The 18580-nt window shown below is 40.1% G+C and overlaps 7 protein-coding genes across 7 annotated transcripts; all 7 read left to right on the forward strand.

The window, feature by feature from the left end:
• Nucleotides 1-4372: 4372 nt before the first annotated feature.
• Nucleotides 4373-5223, forward strand: LOC120468129 (histone H1). Its single transcript, XM_039656777.2, has one exon. It carries the CDS (start codon nt 4412-4414, stop codon nt 5030-5032), a length of 621 nt encoding a protein of 206 aa, XP_039512711.2. The 5' UTR covers nt 4373-4411; the 3' UTR covers nt 5033-5223.
• Nucleotides 5224-5450: 227 nt separating this feature from the next.
• Nucleotides 5451-6381, forward strand: LOC120468148 (histone H2A-like). The gene has a single exon (XM_039656798.2). The coding sequence runs from the start codon at nt 5740-5742 to the stop codon at nt 6124-6126; it is 387 nt and encodes a 128-aa protein (XP_039512732.1). The 5' UTR covers nt 5451-5739; the 3' UTR covers nt 6127-6381.
• A 422-nt stretch (nt 6382-6803) lies between these two features.
• On the forward strand, nt 6804-7349 carry LOC120468049 (histone H3). Its single transcript, XM_039656689.2, has one exon. It carries the CDS (start codon nt 6892-6894, stop codon nt 7300-7302), a length of 411 nt encoding a protein of 136 aa, XP_039512623.2. The 5' UTR covers nt 6804-6891; the 3' UTR covers nt 7303-7349.
• A 3876-nt stretch (nt 7350-11225) lies between these two features.
• LOC120468147 (histone H2A-like) lies at nt 11226-12282 on the forward strand. Its single transcript, XM_089128023.1, has one exon. The coding sequence runs from the start codon at nt 11261-11263 to the stop codon at nt 11645-11647; it is 387 nt and encodes a 128-aa protein (XP_088984149.1). The 5' UTR covers nt 11226-11260; the 3' UTR covers nt 11648-12282.
• LOC120468140 (histone H3) lies at nt 12281-13185 on the forward strand. Its single transcript, XM_089128024.1, has one exon. The coding sequence runs from the start codon at nt 12433-12435 to the stop codon at nt 12841-12843; it is 411 nt and encodes a 136-aa protein (XP_088984150.1). The 5' UTR covers nt 12281-12432; the 3' UTR covers nt 12844-13185.
• A 3628-nt stretch (nt 13186-16813) lies between these two features.
• On the forward strand, nt 16814-17332 carry LOC120468162 (histone H4). Its single transcript, XM_039656814.2, has one exon. It carries the CDS (start codon nt 16864-16866, stop codon nt 17173-17175), a length of 312 nt encoding a protein of 103 aa, XP_039512748.1. The 5' UTR covers nt 16814-16863; the 3' UTR covers nt 17176-17332.
• Nucleotides 17333-18080: 748 nt separating this feature from the next.
• Nucleotides 18081-18560, forward strand: LOC120468170 (histone H2B). The gene has a single exon (XM_039656823.2). It carries the CDS (start codon nt 18120-18122, stop codon nt 18492-18494), a length of 375 nt encoding a protein of 124 aa, XP_039512757.1. The 5' UTR covers nt 18081-18119; the 3' UTR covers nt 18495-18560.
• The last annotated feature ends 20 nt before the right edge of the window (nt 18561-18580 follow it).

The raw sequence follows: 18580 nt of genomic DNA on the forward strand, positions 1-18580 counted from the left end.
AACAGTGTTAAATTAACTCAGATTTTGAGTACACAATCAAGAGTGTTAAAAAAGAACACAGAACCAGTGTTAAAGTTAATGATATAATTAAGCGACCCATTAATCAATACACCTGCTGTTGAAAAGCAGAATCAAAGGAAAGAGTCATCAGTTTAAGATAATCAGTGTTTGATGTAGTTTGGCTTTGTGTAAAAAAAATGGCCCGCTTTAACTGTGTATTTGATTATCTTAATCATTTAATTAACACATACACTTCAAGACTGCTTAAGTGTTACAGTGTTAAATTAACTATGGCCTTTGCTGTGTAGAAATTCCAGGCAAGTGTTGAACACTGAACAGGATTGAGCAGCACCCCAATTTCTTTTTAAAAGTCTTTAAACCACCAATCAAACAAGGTGAATCACAATGTTAAAATATATGATTACAAATAAAATTGCAGTAGCATGAAGCATTCAGCATCATTTTAACTATGCATGTATGAATAATTGGAATTTTAACAAGTTCTTTGCTGTTGAGGAATGGAAACACTCAGAAAACTTAAATATCTCTAAAACAAAAAGCATGTGCGATCTCTAAAGAAATGTAGCTTTGGATATTAGATTTATTATTGTGACAAAACATGAATTAGTACTGAAGACAAACTGACAAATGAAACATTTAGAATTATAATTAGTAATTTCGTTTTTAAGAGTTCAGTAAATGTGCTGTGTTTTCTCATCGTTATATTCACCATTTGGATGCACAGAATGAGAAACAGCACCAAAAATGTGAATAGCTTAAAGAGTAAAAAACACTCTGTGAACTCAAGTGAATCAGACTTTGCCTGTATAGGCGAGAGATCATCCCCCAACAACGCGTTTGGGTCTTTAGTTGACTAAGGGACACGCCATTCGTCAATTGTCCTGAAGATATTTGAGGCGTTTTAAAGATTCCCTGATCCGTAATTGAGAGGCGTGGAGTCGGACACTTTCTGCTTTCCGTGAAGTCATCTGATCTACAATACATGAAACTATGCAGTTAATATAGGAAACTGTTTTCACAAAGCAGATACAAGCAGATATACAACCTGCAAAGAACTTCCTAAGTAAACCGAAATTATGGTGTCACTCTAAAAAAAATGCTGGGTTGTTTTAACCCAATGTTGGGTCAAATATGAATTAACCCAGCTGTTGGGTTAAATGTATGTGCATTTTTTAATCAAACAATTGGGTTTGTCCATATTTGACCCAAAAATGGGTTAAAACAACCCAGCATTTTTAGAGTGTATGTTTCTGTAATTATAGTGTACCTCTGTGTAGGTACACAGATATATATTTTTTAAAGCTATACATTTCTTTCCTTTTTTATTTAGGCTACCATATATGTTTACATGTGGCATCACGTGGGTAGACAAATCAGACGACTTGCAAGTTATGCGTCTAGCTGGGTTCACTTTAGTGACAGTCATAAATCATAGAGTCATAGGGACAGGTGACATGCATTTAGACTGATGATTCGCCGATTTTGTGTTTCATGTCAATCATGTAATCATAACATAAACGTGCTTACACGTTCGCCAATAGGTGACGAGAACGTGTTCATCTGTAAGTGATTTGATTTGAAATGATATGAGATAAAGACTACATGGAGAATGAACGACACGTTACTGTTGTACTGCGTCTACTTATTACTTAGTTACTTTGCATGCATACTAGGCTACTGTGCTTGTGAATGATAGACTTTATCTCCCTAAAACATTTTTTTCTATGTTAGATACTGTACATCATTCCTACAGCTTGAACCATCTCTCACAGCTTGGGTTGGTTTGGAAAAGGATCGAGGGACTGGTTCGATTTGGATAAGGCCCAGAGAAAGAGAGCCGCAGATGGGTGTGGTGACCTTCCCCCTGCTAAAATTCCACCTCTTGTTATATGTGCAGCACTGTACAATATGCTACACCTTTCCGAGAAGAATGAGAAAGAACCAGTAAGGAATGCCGTTCTAGCTTTAGATCCTGGCAATGAGATATATACCTCAGGCTGTACAAACTAATATTCCTAAATCCCTTAGCAAAATGCACATGCCATTGAACAGGGCACTCTCACACGCAGAACTGTACTCAAAGACTGGAGAGGTCTTTGCAGGCTTGAGCATAACAAACAGGAACAGGTACTTTATTTATACATCAGTGAGTGTGGTTTATATGGAATGCCAAAGCTGACTTAATTAAAAATAAATAAATACATAAATAAATATACGAAAAAATGTAAAAAAGCAAAAATACATAAATATACAAAGAAATTTAAAAAAGTACAAATAAATGAGTATTTTTACTTTTATTTCCATAATTATGTATAATTGTATTTTCACACATTTACGTGTGATGTAAATGTAAATACACATTTATTTATTTATTTATTTATACATTTATTTATTTAGTTGGCCGATGAAAGAAATCGATGAAAGAAATCGATGTTGTTTGGCAGATTCACAAGCAACAACCAATAGAAAAATTGTAGATGAATAAATATTTATATATATATATATATATATATATATATATAGTTCAAAAACTGTGATTTTCAGAAATAAATGACAAAAATCGACTGTCCATTTTTCACTCATACTTCCTTTATAAACACATTACATGCATGCATATGTTAGCTTAGGGTCTTCTGAATCCATAGATACCTCCATTATATCTCCATTACATATAGTTTATAAGCCCAAATGTAAAAATAGGGAAAACAGACCAAAAAGGGCTTAGTGCCCAGAGGGTTAAACTGGGTAATTTATGTAGTAAAAATGTGAAATTATTTTACAAGTTGGTGCCTTCTAGACTGAGAAAAGACAGAAAATGTATTTTTGGCCCATGTGGATGAAAGACAACAACTCCCAGAATACACTTGCTTCGCTGCCCTAAGAGGCCACCCCGAAGCCACGCCTACCGGTAACAGAGGGCAGTATCGGAAGAAATGATACAGCTAGGCTATGCGAACACAGTTGTTGTCGCCACGTCTTTAAAATTCGAACACATTATTCTCTATGAGTGTACACAAACCGGCGGCGCCCAGCAATGGCTCAGGGCCGTGTTCAAAACCCTGCTGCGCCACAGAGCGCCATTTACACATTTTTGTCTCAAATCGGTGCTGATGGATCCTGATTTCGCCCTATGCTGCAATATACATTTAGTTTTGCATTCATTTACAGAAATCAGCTGCTTGAATGACAATTGCTGATGTTATTGGATTTTTCAGGTGAGATTCTCAATTCATTCAGTTAACGGAGGCTCTGAGGTAAAGTCTTCAACTTCTGCACCTTCATTATCTTGATATGGTTTGGGTTTCAGCTGAACTTAATACTAGTCTGACCCAAACCCTGAAATCTGTGCAAATGTATCAAACACATAGTGCAGATTATATGACTATTTTACAAATTTGCATTCAGTGGTGGTAAATCAAAATATAACAAACTTGTATTTGACCTGTTCTTTGTCACATTAACTTAGCAGATGATTTTATCCAAAGCGACCAGGAGAAATACAAGCGAATCATCTTATGGAGACAATGGCATAAGGAATGCTTGCAATCCAAAGTTTCAAACATTGTCCAGAAAAGTACAAGCAACAGAACAAGGGAAATATGAAACTGGGGGGAAAGCAGTTTTTTTTTTTTTTGAGTCACTTGCTCTGCCTTGCTTTAAATGAGCGGCTCATTCAGATGAGCTTTAACACGATCCTCATTCACATTAAATGACGAATAAGGATAAACAAATATGACGATTTACATTTTCTATTTAGCTGATATGATGTACATCATCTTATGGAAAGGATTATATTATTAATATTTATACCAATTATAATTATTTTAAGGACAGATCATCTGCTGGTCAGACATGAGATTCACAGAGAGACTGATGATGTTTGTGTGCTTCAAGCGGCCCCAAAAACATCTGTATGAAAGCCTCCTCACACCCCTCCCTGATGCTGATTTCATAAAAATCTATTTCAGACTGTTTTCTGAACACACAGATGACGGGGCCAGGCTTTTGTCAACCTTTCCACTGAAAATATCTATCATATTTACACGCTGCTTTTCCTCGTGGCTGATGCTCGCCATGGATTTGATCCGACAAAGGCAAAACAAACATTTCATCATTGGGTATTTTAGTCTCCGGTGAAAGCTCAGAACCTCTGCTTGGTGTTCAGTTTGTTTTGGCTGAACCAAAGTATTTTACCACTCCAATTTTTAACCAAATGTACGAGAAGAAAACACACGAGAGAAGGGCTCGTTGACGCGCTCAGATGCCGAGCGGGAAGGTTGAGTCTATAAGGTTCTCATGCGTTGTTTAAGAGCGCAGCGCCGCGATAGCGCCATTCATTGCTGAAACTTGAGTCAAAAGTTAGTAAGACTGTTGATCCGGAAAGAGAGAAATGGCAGAAACCGCTCCCGCACCCGCTGCAGCCGCCCCGGCCAAAGCGCCCAAGAAGAAGTCCGCTGCTAAAGCCAAGAAAGCAGGTCCAGGCGTCGGCGAGCTCATCGTCAAAGCGGTGTCCGCATCTAAGGAGAGGAGCGGCGTGTCCCTCGCCGCGCTGAAGAAAGCGCTCGCTGCCGGCGGATACGACGTGGAGAAGAACAACTCCCGCGTCAAGATCGCCATCAAGAGCCTGGTGACTAAAGGCACCCTGAAGCAGGTCAAAGGGACCGGCGCCTCGGGTTCATTCAAGCTCAACAAGCAGCAAGCCGAGACCAAGAAGAAACCGGTCAAGAAAGCGGCTCCTAAAGCGAAGAAGCCCGCGGCCAAGAAACCCGTCGCTGCCAAGAAGCCCAAGAGCGCAGCGGCAAAGAAGCCCGCCGCCAAGAAATCGCCCAAGAAGGTCAAGAAGCCCGCAGCCAAGGCCGCTAAGAAGGCGACGAAGAGCCCCAAGAAGGCAAAGAAGCCAGCAGTCGCTAAGAAAGCAGCCAAGAGCCCTAAAAAGGCGAAGGCCGCTAAACCTACAGCTGCAAAACCCAAAGCCGCCAAGCCTAAAAAGGCAGCGCCCAAAAAGAAATAAAGTCCAGTGTTTGTTCCTCAACGGCTCTTTTAAGAGCCACCCACTAATTCTGAATAAGAGCAAAACTCGTTTATATCAATGATGTGTTCTTTTTGAAAGCAACTCTTGGACTCATTCATTCTGAACAAACAACTCAAAACGTTTTGAAGAAGACATCAACGTTATGTTATCCATTATTTATATGTAAGACATGTATTGTAAAAAGCAAAAAAAAAAAAAAAAATCTGAGGAGAGTTCAGATTCATTCATATATTTTATTTCATTCTTTTGAAAAAAAAAAAAAGATATGAAAAGGAGCAGAAAGAAGATAAACTTAATATCTGCCCCTTTACATTGATCACAGTAAATAGGATGTTGTACAACACAGTACAGACAGAATACAATGTTGGAGAATTGTGACAATACAAACAACCCACATAACAATATGGGAACTGATTAGACTCCACTATTACAATAGGAACATAATACTGTGCAGTATGAAAAGTGCAGCACTTTTGGAAGAAACAGCGTACAATATAATTTTTTAAGATCATTAATACGTGTGCATAACAATCCACGCCAGGGGTTGGGCTTTCGGGAGGAAGTTCAGTGATTGGTTTGAATATTTACAGACTCTAAACCAATGGGCGACTGGCACTCTCTTTTAAAAACAGTATGTGGAGAACTCACTACCAGCATTAGTTTTTACTGTACTAATTAAGTTGAAAATGAGTGGTAGAGGCAAAACCGGCGGTAAAGCCCGAGCAAAGGCTAAAACTCGCTCCTCCAGGGCGGGACTGCAGTTCCCCGTCGGCCGTGTCCACAGGCTCCTGCGCAAAGGAAACTACGCCGAGCGCGTCGGTGCCGGAGCTCCTGTTTATCTGGCGGCGGTACTCGAGTACCTCACCGCTGAGATCCTGGAGCTGGCCGGAAACGCCGCTCGGGACAACAAGAAGACCCGCATCATCCCCCGTCACCTGCAGCTGGCGGTGCGTAATGACGAGGAGCTCAACAAACTTCTGGGCCGAGTGACCATCGCTCAGGGCGGCGTGCTGCCCAACATCCAGGCCGTGCTGTTGCCCAAGAAGACCGAGAAACCCGCCAAAACTAAGTAAACGGATCACAGACTCGATTACTGAAACAAAGGCTCTTTTAAGAGCCACCTATTTTATCTCTCAACGAGCGCTTTTCTCAGTTAATATCTACAAACACTATAAACACTTTTGGTCAAAGAGGAAAATATCCCCCCTAACGACTAGTGTCTACCTCCACGATGAATGTTACAGTTGACGTTGTGCACGTTAGAAGCACATGATGATCACCTAATGTGTGATTACCACCTAATCCATTTCCTCTAATATTAAAATATAGTTTGCCATGCTTTGATGATGATATATTGAATATTTTAATAAATTACCATCTAAAATAAAGGGTAATTTACATATCGGCTTCAGGGAAACAGAATTTGCTCAATGTTCCTCTGGGTCTCTGTCCCTTTATTAGCGCGGCTGATCTACTGATCCCCTGTTTCACGGGGAGGTTAGAAACCCATGTAGTGTGTCTCCCTGCAGTGATTTAATACAGTCTGATGTGATCTGCACAACCACTGGACCTTAAATACAAATAAATCCAATGTTGAGAGAACAAAGGCGCCCAAAGTAACGGAACAAAACCGCTCGAGCGGGAAATCCTCCGCTTGAAAAGAGGAAACGCGCAGCCATTGGCTGGCACTCATGCGCAGACGTCACATACTAACCAATCACAAGGCCTGCATCATCGCGACACAATGAGCTCGTGGCGCCACAATGCTTTATATTCGGGCGTGTAACACTGAGTAACATATCCAGCACAAGCAGGACGGAGAGAAGAAGACAACAGCAATGGCAAGAACCAAGCAGACCGCTCGTAAATCCACTGGTGGTAAAGCCCCGAGGAAGCAGCTCGCTACTAAAGCCGCCCGTAAGAGCGCTCCGGCCACCGGCGGCGTCAAGAAGCCTCACCGCTACCGGCCCGGGACCGTGGCTCTGCGGGAGATCCGCCGCTATCAGAAGTCCACCGAGCTGCTGATCCGCAAACTGCCCTTCCAGCGGCTGGTGAGAGAAATCGCTCAGGACTTCAAGACGGACCTGCGCTTCCAGAGCTCCGCTGTCATGGCCCTGCAGGAGTCTAGCGAGGCTTACTTGGTCGGTCTGTTCGAGGACACCAATCTGTGCGCCATCCACGCCAAGAGGGTCACCATCATGCCCAAAGATATTCAGCTGGCCCGCCGCATCCGCGGAGAGCGCGCTTAAACCGGCGTCCGATTCAACCCACAACGGCTCTTTTAAGAGCCACTAAAGTTTACACTGAATGAGAGAATTTCCCATGTAGTGCCGATAATTAATCATGCTGAAATTGTGATTTGATTACAGTAACTTCCACGTATAAATATTAATTACCAGTAGCAGGGTGGCGTGCTGACCATTTAAATCTTTTTGTTCCGTTGTTCTCAAGAAAAGTTGCGGCACTGCATTGAATACAATATTGAAGTCAGTCTATTCTGCTCTTTGATCTTGAGACATCTAAACCGTGTTTACTGGATCAAACTGAAGTGTCAGAGGTCAATATGATAATAGGATCATGTGGGAGTGGAGATGAGTGTACTGTTTGTGGAGAATTATGTCTAATAACATTGTATTGGTGACTACTTTGAAGGGGTGGATTCTGGAATCCACTGCTGCTTTAATCTATAGTCAAAGAGTGAATATAATCAAGATATTAATCTATATTTGTTCTTCTAAATATCACACAAGTTGAAGGACTTCTCTAGGCTTAGGAGGTTTTACTTTGCTATAGAAGCTACCAGTGTGATTACTGATATGTTCTTTCATGTATTCTCTATTGTCTGTATTAAATATATCTGAGAGGTGACTGAAGGGTCTGGCCCATGCCAGGAATACAGCAACTGTGCTTGCTCATTTAGCCCAGCTTCTAGAAATTAAATATGGACTTGTTAGAAGGAAGGCTGTAGCTTAGACCTTGGTGAAGGCTAAAACTGCTGTGATCTTTGTAACTGTAAGAGATGCGGCCTACAAACTCCTTGTGAGTCTTGAAGCTGCTTTCTGCTCGATGAAATTCCAAACGAACTTCAGTACAAAAAATATATATTACTAATTAATAATAATATTTTATTTGTTATAATTCTGACTCTTTTCTTAAATTGGCTGCTCTTCTAACTCCTGGTCTTAATTAATCATATATGGTCCTTGGGTTTTTAGATCCCATGACAACTTAATGTGTGAGGACTTTCATTGAGTGATAATGCGTGATAATAAATGATTTCACCTCAAAGTTTGTATAAAATACAGTGATAATTTTGTCTTAAATCATACACAAATTTATCATATAACAGGTAATGTGCTAGCCTGACTATATATATATATATATATATATATATATATATATATATATATATATATATTGTAACAATATTTTTCAGGCCTTCTACAAAAGAATAAAGAGTATTTATCTTGTGGTGCACATTACTAGCATGGTAATACCAGACTCTGCTACTTCACTTTGCTTCGTAGACAGACTACAGGAGCGAAATGAAATTAGCGGAAGTAGGAAGTCTGATGTAGTCAGGCTAGCACATTACCTGTTATATGATAAATTTGTGTATAATTTAGGACGATATTATCATTGTATTTATTCAAACTTTGAGGTGAAATAATTTATTATCAGGCATTATCACTCAATGAAAGTCCTCACACACATTAAGTTGTCATGGGATCTAAAAACCCAAGGACCATATATATATATATATATATATATATATATATATATATAATCATTGTTCATTTATTTGTAATTATCAATCACATAATAATTGTGTGAATTAAGTCTCTTTTGAGGATGTGGTTCAAATGAACTTCAAATGTTCTGTACTGGACATGGTGCTGGACATCCAGACTTTGAGGAAAGTAGTATGTCAATTTTATTTTTCTTCAGTTGGGAAAAAAACAACACTAAGCTGCTAATATTAGTTGTGATATAATATTAGTTAACATTATCTTAAGATGCTTAAAAAGAAAGATGTCACATGGAACCCATCTGCAATACAGAAGAACCCCACCAGATGGCGATTTAATACATGCCTCTTGAAAGATCCAGAATTTGACAGCTACTCCAAGAGTGGACATCCTTCCTTGAAATAAACGACTCTCGAGCATGGCTCGCCAACATCACTGCTCTGGGAAACATGGAAAGTAGTTTTACTTTTAGAAAAATTATATCATATTCAGTACATAAAAAAAGGACAGAGAAAAAGAAGTCCAACGGGAAGAAAGAATAAAATAATTAGTATTACATGCAAATAATCAATCAAAAACCATCTCTAAAGAATTAAGAAAAAAATTTTTTTGCTTAATGAAATAAAGAAAAGAAACCAGTTTCTGATTCAAAGGCTCCGTCAAGAAACTTTTCACCATAGCAATAAATCCGGAAAATATTTAGACAGTCAAAGTAAAAGAAATAAAGAAAGAACAACTATAACCTCCATCAGAAACTCAGCAGGGAAGCTAAACAATTCACCAGTTGAGATAAACAAAATATTTCAAGAATACTATACAAAATTATACTCAACTGATCTGGACCCAAACCTCGATAACACAATTTTACCAAAACTCAACCTGGAACAAGTTAACTCTCTCGAACTTCTTCTTCTAGCTGCCTTGTTCTTTGTAGGTCCAGATTTTGACTTCCAGGAACACATCTCTGTTGTAAGGTTGAACACCAGCACCCTAAAGCCAGCCTGAATGTTCAAGGGCGTTGCAGCCAGGGGATAGGCAATCGCCACAATCCCAGGAGTCTCATAAATTGACATTGTCTTCCCGGCGTTGATCCTCATCCAGGCATCACATGTGCTGTGATGTGGCTCGGCTCGTAGACAAACCTGTTTAATGATTGGAGCCGATGTGGGCAGCCGATGTGTAAATCATTCATTAGCATTGTCTGATGTCCATCAATGGACGGATGAGACTCGTGGTTGTCCAAAAGGAGTAAACAGGGCTTCTCATTTGAGCACTTTGTTGACTTCCTGAAACATTTCAGTGAACATACAAAGTCCATCCAGAGGAATTTACCCCTCCTTTGCTGCCAGGTGGCCTGTTGATCAGGAAATGGTAAAGTATGAATAAATAATAAAGTATGGAGGTGTACTATTCCCTGTGGCTGAGACGGCACATGCCAGTGTGACAAGGGTTCCCCTTTCAGCCGAGGTCAGTGACCCTACTTGTTTGAATCCACGTCTGGCCACCACTTTCTCTGGTTTATATACAGTGGTGACCCCAGTTTCATCAACATTCCCGATGTCTCCTGGTCCAAACTCATATTTGGTTAACACATTCTCTAAGTTGTCAAATAAAGCATTAACGCTCTCTCTGTTGAAGCTAATTCCCTAGGGAACGCTAGTAGTCTCTGGTTTTCTCAGTGACAGCATTGTGTGCCGCTTTAAGAAGCCTGTAAACCACTCTTTCTGGCCTTTTCTTTTTCTTCAGCTGGTGTGCCACAGCAAACTGGTAGGCAAGCTCTCTGACCTCACTTGACATCAGACCAAAATAAATGTCAGCTGACCAAATAATATACTCAGCAACAGTGTTGGGAGTAACGCATTACAAAAGTAATACATTACAGTAACATATAACTTTTTGCTGTAACGCTGTAGTGTAAGGCATTACTAATCAATTTTCAGTAATATTTTACTCGTTACATATCAGTTCTGTTGTAAAAACAGATATATGATCTGTTGCTCTTTTTGATATTTTAACACTGTGCTGAGGGATATATACTGCTGCAGTGGCCCTACCTGTTATTGGATCTGTTGATCCATCTGTAAATATTTTTATCATGTTGTTATACTTTTGATTAATGTGTTGTTGAACTATAACTTTTAATGGCAAATTTGGTTCATTCTTGTGTATCTCTTTATGAATTAATAAGTCTATTTCTGGCATTGGGTATAACCATGGAGGTATAGATGATATTACAACAGAAGGGGCTACATCTATCTCTGTTATTATTACTACTTGCGTCTTTGATCCGGCCTGTGCTTTAAGAAAGGGGGTTGGGTTTCGGGCGGAAGTTCAGTGATTGGTTTGAATCTTTACAGACTCTAAACCAATGGGCGACTGGCACTCTCGTTTAAAGACAGTGTGTGAAGACACACCACCATCATTTTTATAACTTTAAACGGCAGTACTTGTGTTTGAAATGAGTGGCAGAGGCAAAACCGGCGGTAAAGCTCGAGCAAAGGCTAAGACTCGCTCCTCCAGGGCGGGACTGCAGTTCCCCGTAGGCCGTGTCCACAGGCTCCTGCGCAAAGGAAACTACGGCGAGCGCGTCGGCGCCGGAGCTCCTGTTTATCTGGCGGCGGTACTCGAGTACCTCACCGCTGAGATCCTGGAGCTGGCCGGAAACGCCGCTCGGGACAACAAGAAGACCCGCATCATCCCCCGTCACCTGCAGCTGGCGGTGCGTAATGACGAGGAGCTCAACAAACTTCTGGGCCGAGTGACCATCGCTCAGGGCGGCGTGCTGCCCAACATCCAGGCCGTGCTGTTGCCCAAGAAGACCGAGAAACCCGCCAAATCTAAGTAAACGGATCACAGACTCGATTACTGAAACAAAGGCTCTTTTAAGAGCCACCTATTTTATCTCTCAACGAGCGCTTTTCTCTGTTAATATTATCAAACACCGTAAACACTTTTGATTAAATAGGAAAATCACAATTAACGTTACAGTTGACGTTGTGCACGTTATAAGCACATAATCACCTAATTGGTGTTAACCACCAAACTATTTCCCCTAATATTGAACCATAGTTGCCTGCCAAGCTCTGATAATATATTGAATAAATTAACATAATATTAATATACATATCGGCTTCAGGGAAAAAGGATTTGATCAATGTTAATCTGGGTCTCTGTCCCTTTAGTAAGCATGGCTGATCTACTGATCCCCTATTTCACGGGGAGGATGGAAAACCTAGTAAAGTTAGTGAGTCTCGCTATAAGTGCTTTTATACAGACAACGTGATTTTGTTAAAATCCGAGATCTGCACAACCACTGGGAATTAGGGCGAGTATTCCCAGATACTATATTCCATAACAAACAGATACAACATTGTGAGAATAAAGGCGGCCGAAGTTGTCAACAGAACAAAACAGCTCGAGCGGGAAACCCTCCTTTTGTTTGTAAAGAGGAAACGCGCAGTCATTGGCTGGCACTCATGCGCAGACGTCACATACTAACCAATGACAAGGCCTGCATCATCGCGACACTACGAGCTCGTGGCGCTGCAATGCTTTAAAAAGCGGGCGTGTAACACAGAGCAACATTATCAATTCTAACGCAAGAAGGACAGCCTGTAGAAGACAGCAGCAATGGCAAGAACCAAGCAGACCGCTCGTAAATCCACCGGTGGTAAAGCCCCGAGAAAGCAGCTCGCTACTAAAGCCGCCCGTAAGAGCGCTCCGGCCACCGGCGGCGTCAAGAAGCCTCACCGCTACCGGCCCGGCACCGTGGCTCTGCGGGAGATCCGCCGCTATCAGAAGTCCACCGAGCTGCTGATCCGCAAACTGCCCTTCCAGCGGCTGGTGAGAGAAATCGCTCAGGACTTTAAGACTGACCTGCGCTTCCAGAGCTCCGCTGTCATGGCCCTGCAGGAGTCTAGCGAGGCTTACTTGGTCGGTCTGTTCGAGGACACCAACCTGTGCGCCATCCACGCCAAGAGGGTCACCATCATGCCCAAAGATATTCAGCTGGCCCGCCGCATCCGCGGAGAGCGCGCTTAAACCGGCGTCTGATTCAACCCACAACGGCTCTTTTAAGAGCCACCAAAGTTCACACTGAATGAGAGAATTTCCAAAGTAGTGCTGACAATGAATCATATTAAAGTTGGGATACGATTACAGTGACTTCTAGGTCTGAATTACCAACAGCAGAGTGGCGCCGTTCGTTAAAATTAGCTTTTGTTTTTTTTTTTGAGAAAAGTTGCGGCACTGCATTGAATACATAAATCTCATGTGAAATGAAGGAAAATATACATAGAAATACTAACAATATTGAAATCAGTCTGTTCTGCTCTTTGGCGATTTTGTGATATCTAAACTTTGACTACAGGACCAAAGTGTCTGAGAGGTCAATCTATGTAGACAATAAAGTGTTTTAAATGTTCTCTTCGTTTACAGCTAGTGTTTGCTGTGATTATGTGGGAGTGGAGATGAGAGAGTATTGGTGAATACTTTGAAGGGGTGGATTCTGGAATTCTCTGCTGCTTCAAAAGTTAACGCGTGATTATAATCAAGATATCGTCCCCTTGGAATTATTAATTAAGGTTCTATCTGAGTTCTGAACAGTTTTGAGATATTGAGCTTCAAAGTTTTTGCATTCCATATAGGAAAATGTGTATGGGGAACAAGTTTCTTTCAAACATAAAAATAATAGGGACCCTAAATGTACAAAAACATCACATAATGTAAATAAATTGTCACAGAATAAGAATATGTGAATAACTCAATTTTGACAAAAATGTCAGATAGAACCTTATAATTCCAAGGAGACGATATTAATCTATATTTGTTCTTCTAAATATCACACGATTGAAGGACTTCTCTAGGCTTATGAGATTTTACTTTGCTATAGAAGCTACCAGTGTGATTACTGATATGTTCTTTTATGTATTCTCTATTGTCTGTATTAAATATAACTGAGAGGTGACTGAAGGGTCTGGCCCATGCCAGGAATACAGCAACTGTGTTTGCTCATTTAGCCCAGCTTCTAGAAATTAAATATGGACTTTGATATGAATATGAACTAAGCTGCTAATATTAGTTGTGATATAATATTAGTTAACATTATCTTAAGATGCTTAAAAAGAAAGCTGTCACATGGAACCCATCTGCAATACAGACGCACCCCACCAGTGGACTAGACATCCTTACTGCCCAAAATCCTTACTGTAACCTAGTAGACATCCTTCCTTGAAATAAATGACTCTCCAAAGTCAGAAGCATCACTACTCTTGGAAACATGGAAAGTAGTTTTACAGGGAAAAATTATCTCATATTCCACACATAAAAAAAGAACAGAGAAAAGGAAGTCCAACTGGAAGAAAGAAATAGAATTACTTGCAAATGATCAATCAAAAACCATCTCTAAAAAATTAAGAAAAAAAAATGCTTAATGAAATAATAAACCAAAGAAACCAGTTTCTGATTCACAGGCTCCGTCAAGAAACTTTTCACCATAGCAATAAATCCGGAAAATATTTAGACAGTCAAAGTAAAATAAATAAAGAAAGAACAACTATAATCAGAAACTCAGCAGGGAAGCTAACCAATTCACCAGTTGAGATAAACAAAATATTTCAAGAATACTATACAAAATTATACTCAACTGATCTGGACCCAAACCTCGATAACACCATTTTACCAAAACTCAACCTGAACAAGTTAACTCTCTTGAACTTCTTCTTCTACCTGCCTTGTTCTTTGTAGGTCCAGAGATGGGGTTTGGGGCTGGGTCAGTGGGACTGTTTCTGGGGGATGAGTCTGAGGGAAGAACAGGAGACATGGGTAAGGAGAATGCAGAAGACAAAAGGTAGGTAATATAAAAAGTGTCCGGATCAAAAAATCTAATTATGTACACAATGCACTCAATGCCCAAACCCCATCTCTGCCATTATAATTAATAAAGGCTGGTTTCTAAAGTACTTCTTCCTGTATTAAATGTCATGGGTAGCCTAAATGGGTTCCATTCAGACCTTAACATTAAGTCTTTCACTGTTTTATGTCAACAAGATTAAAAAAAAAACATTTTCATCTGCTATACCAAATGTTTAGATATGTTTTGGGTAATTATGCAAATTAGCTAATACGTTATTATATTATGCACCGTTTGTCCATGTTAACAAACAATTTCGAAAAACTTGTAATACATTTTATGTTTGTCTTGATGTAAGTAATCAACTCAGTGATTTTCATGATGATATCTAAATGTTAAAATTTTTACCCTATTCACGTGAGAAAAAGAATGGGTCTTTTTCGAAACTTACCCCTAATGGGATTCTCTGATTTTTTTCTGTACTCGGGACACTGAGGATACAAAATCAGTTGAGTTTGCTTCTGTTGCAATTTGTTCAACCTTTTTTCATAGAATGACTGGACTAAATTAGCAATATCCTTTATACTCGCTCCATCAGAACTGTTTCTTTCAAAAATGTCATGAACTGTATTTTCCTCAATTCCAATTATGTTTTTTTAAAGTGAAGTTTAATTTTAATTGTTCAAGTACTTCTTTTACTTCCTTCTGTCCTTTCATTTTCATTACAATCCATCATCAAATGTTGGACAGATTCTGATTGATTGCAATGTAAACACACTTCATTTATATGTCTACCTAATAGATGAGGTTTCTTGTTGAGCCCTGTATGTCATCCTGTCTTCACTTTGATTTTTACTCATCTCCCTTTTCACGCCAAAAGAGCTTTGAATCCTATACAAATGTCTTCCTCTATCATTGATATCCCAAAGTGTGATCTTTTATGATTTCTTTAGCCTCAGTTTTAATGCAACCTGCATATCAACTGTTGGTGACTTAAGGGATTGTTTAGCCAACATATCGACTTTTTCATTTCCTTTCACACAAACATCTGCAGGGACCCAAACAAACCATATACTCAAACCTTTATTATGCAATCTATATATATATTTCAATTGGTGTTTCAGGCCTGCATGATTTCCCTGATTGTATGCTTGTGAGTGCCAAACTATCACATGCAACTGAAACATGTTGTGTGTTACATTCATCTACCCACTGTAATCCCAATACAATGGCTATCAGTTCTACTGTGAAAACTGAAAGATTATCTGTTGTTCTTTTCTTGATGCATTTTCCACATTGTGGGATTCACACTGCAGGACCCATATGTCCATTTCTTTGAACCATCTGTGAATATCATTATTTTATTAGGACAACTACTTTCTAAGTATCTTTGTACAACAAACCAGACAGGTATGTGCTTTGAATTATCTTATATTTCCTCATGCATTTGTAAATCAATCATTGGCATTATAACCATCCAAGTAGGATATTTGAATATGGGACAGAAGGATAATAGTATTTAAACCTATTTTCCTTGCTTTTTTATTCACAACCCATCCAAAACTTCTAAAATGAGATTTACTACGTTCCCAACACTCCTGCGTAGTCTTTGCAGGAAGGGATTCATTATGTTCCTGCAGGTTTACACAATATGCTAGTATTAGTTTAAGTCTTCTGATACCCAACGGCAACTGGAGATGTTTTAAAAACCCCACTTTCGATTTAAGCAATACAACCATAATCAAAAGTAGATCTCATAAAAGCCAGTATTTATTTTGCAATGAAGACCTAGTTGTTCCCCAATCTCCAATGTTCCACCAACCAAGAAGTCTAATACTCAATTGCAGTCTACCTCTTCTAACCAATTAATTCCGTTTTATAAGAATTACTTCTTTCCACAGCATATTATCATCATGTCTTTTCGATATCAAAAAAAGAAAGACAGCTACTACCATGTCTTTGTTTGTCTGGGCTTTCCTAATCTCTTCCTTTGCGGAATCCACCTTTGTGAAAATAAATTGCACAAATTGCAAAATGAAGCTAAGGTCAGGGTGCTCTAACTATATTTTGGGGGAGGTGTGTGTGTGTGTCATGTGACGCGGCGGTGGTTTCTGTCAGGTCCTGTAAGCACATGTAAAAATCTTCTTTGTAGTACTCATAGTATTCATTTATGTCCTTTCCTTGATCGATAGAAACACTCAGTGTGAAACATGTCTGGAAGAGGCAAAGGCGGTAAGGGACTCGGGAAAGGAGGCGCTAAGCGTCACCGTAAAGTTTTGCGCGATAACATCCAGGGAATCACCAAACCCGCTATTCGTCGTCTGGCTCGCCGCGGCGGCGTCAAGCGCATCTCCGGTCTGATCTACGAGGAGACCCGCGGAGTGTTGAAGGTGTTTCTGGAGAACGTGATCCGCGATGCCGTCACCTACACCGAGCACGCCAAGAGAAAGACCGTCACCGCCATGGATGTTGTGTACGCGCTGAAGAGACAGGGACGCACCCTGTACGGCTTCGGGGGATAAACGCCTGAAACCAGGACAAACCACACAAACCCAAAGGCTCTTTTAAGAGCCACACACTCTCCCAATTAAAGAGCCAAATGTTTCATGTCAAATCATCGATTTAAGTTTAAAACTGTTGTTTTCTCAATCCAGGATCAATCTTATCTAAGTACGCATAAGTAATGTTTTACAATGTATGGAGAATGCCGATACCTTTCTACTTTGACATAAGAAGTTATTCACTATTGAACCGTTTGGAATTAAACGTTACCATATCACGAACGCTGTTCCATTAAGATCAACAAGAAGGAAAACAGCACTTTGATATAATGGTACTAGCTGACAAATGTGAGAATGCAGAAATGAATATACTTATTGTCCACAAACGATGGGCTTTTGTTTACTATTACTGTTTTTTTAACATCTCAACAGTTTCATGAACCAATGACGTTTTTAAAGTGTATCTGACCATTATTGGTCTCTTTTTTCCCAAATTCGCTCAATGGGTTAGCCTGACTTTGTCATACTCATATTCTATCAATATGCTATCAATGGGTTAATAAGGTTTTAAAATTACACCATGCACAATATTAGATTATAATTAATTTAAATATTACATCATGCACAATATTAGAACCGCTTGTTTTCCTCAAAAATTACTTAAATTCCTTAAAAAATATTACTTATTAAAAAGAGCGGGAAACTAAACAAATGAAACTTGGTGGAAGAAGTGTGTGGTTCAAACATGAGACGGCGGGCGGAACTATATTTTATCCACACCTGTGATTGGCCCTCGTTCCTCCCAAGCTGTCCAATGAAATGTGAGTTTGTGGGTTTGGTCTATGCAAACAGACAATCAGAAGTTTTCCCCATCCCGCTCAAAATTAGCATAGAGCAGTGAATAAATATCTCTGTATCGCTCTGTAGTCTACATTAACTTGTCAGTTTTATGATATCGCATCATCATGCCTGAACCAGCAAAGTCCGCTCCTAAAAAGGGATCCAAGAAGGCCGTCACCAAGACCGCCGGTAAGGGAGGAAAGAAGCGCAGAAAGTCCAGGAAGGAGAGCTACGCCATCTATGTGTACAAAGTCCTGAAGCAGGTCCACCCTGACACCGGCATCTCCTCCAAGGCGATGGGCATCATGAACTCTTTCGTCAACGACATCTTCGAGCGCATCGCCGGTGAGTCGTCTCGCCTCGCGCACTACAACAAGCGCTCCACCATCACTTCCAGAGAGATCCAGACCGCCGTGCGTCTGTTGCTGCCCGGAGAGCTGGCCAAACACGCCGTGTCCGAGGGCACAAAGGCCGTCACCAAATACACCAGCTCGAAGTGAGGCGTGCCCGACTTCAACTACCCCAAAGGCTCTTTTAAGAGCCACACATCTTCTCAGATAAAGAGCTCTTGTGTATTATCTATTGC

This window comes from Pimephales promelas, chromosome 25, assembly GCF_988280905.1.
Source record: "Pimephales promelas chromosome 25, fPimPro1.hap1.1, whole genome shotgun sequence".
In the NCBI taxonomy this organism is placed as follows: domain Eukaryota; kingdom Metazoa; phylum Chordata; class Actinopteri; order Cypriniformes; family Leuciscidae; genus Pimephales; species Pimephales promelas.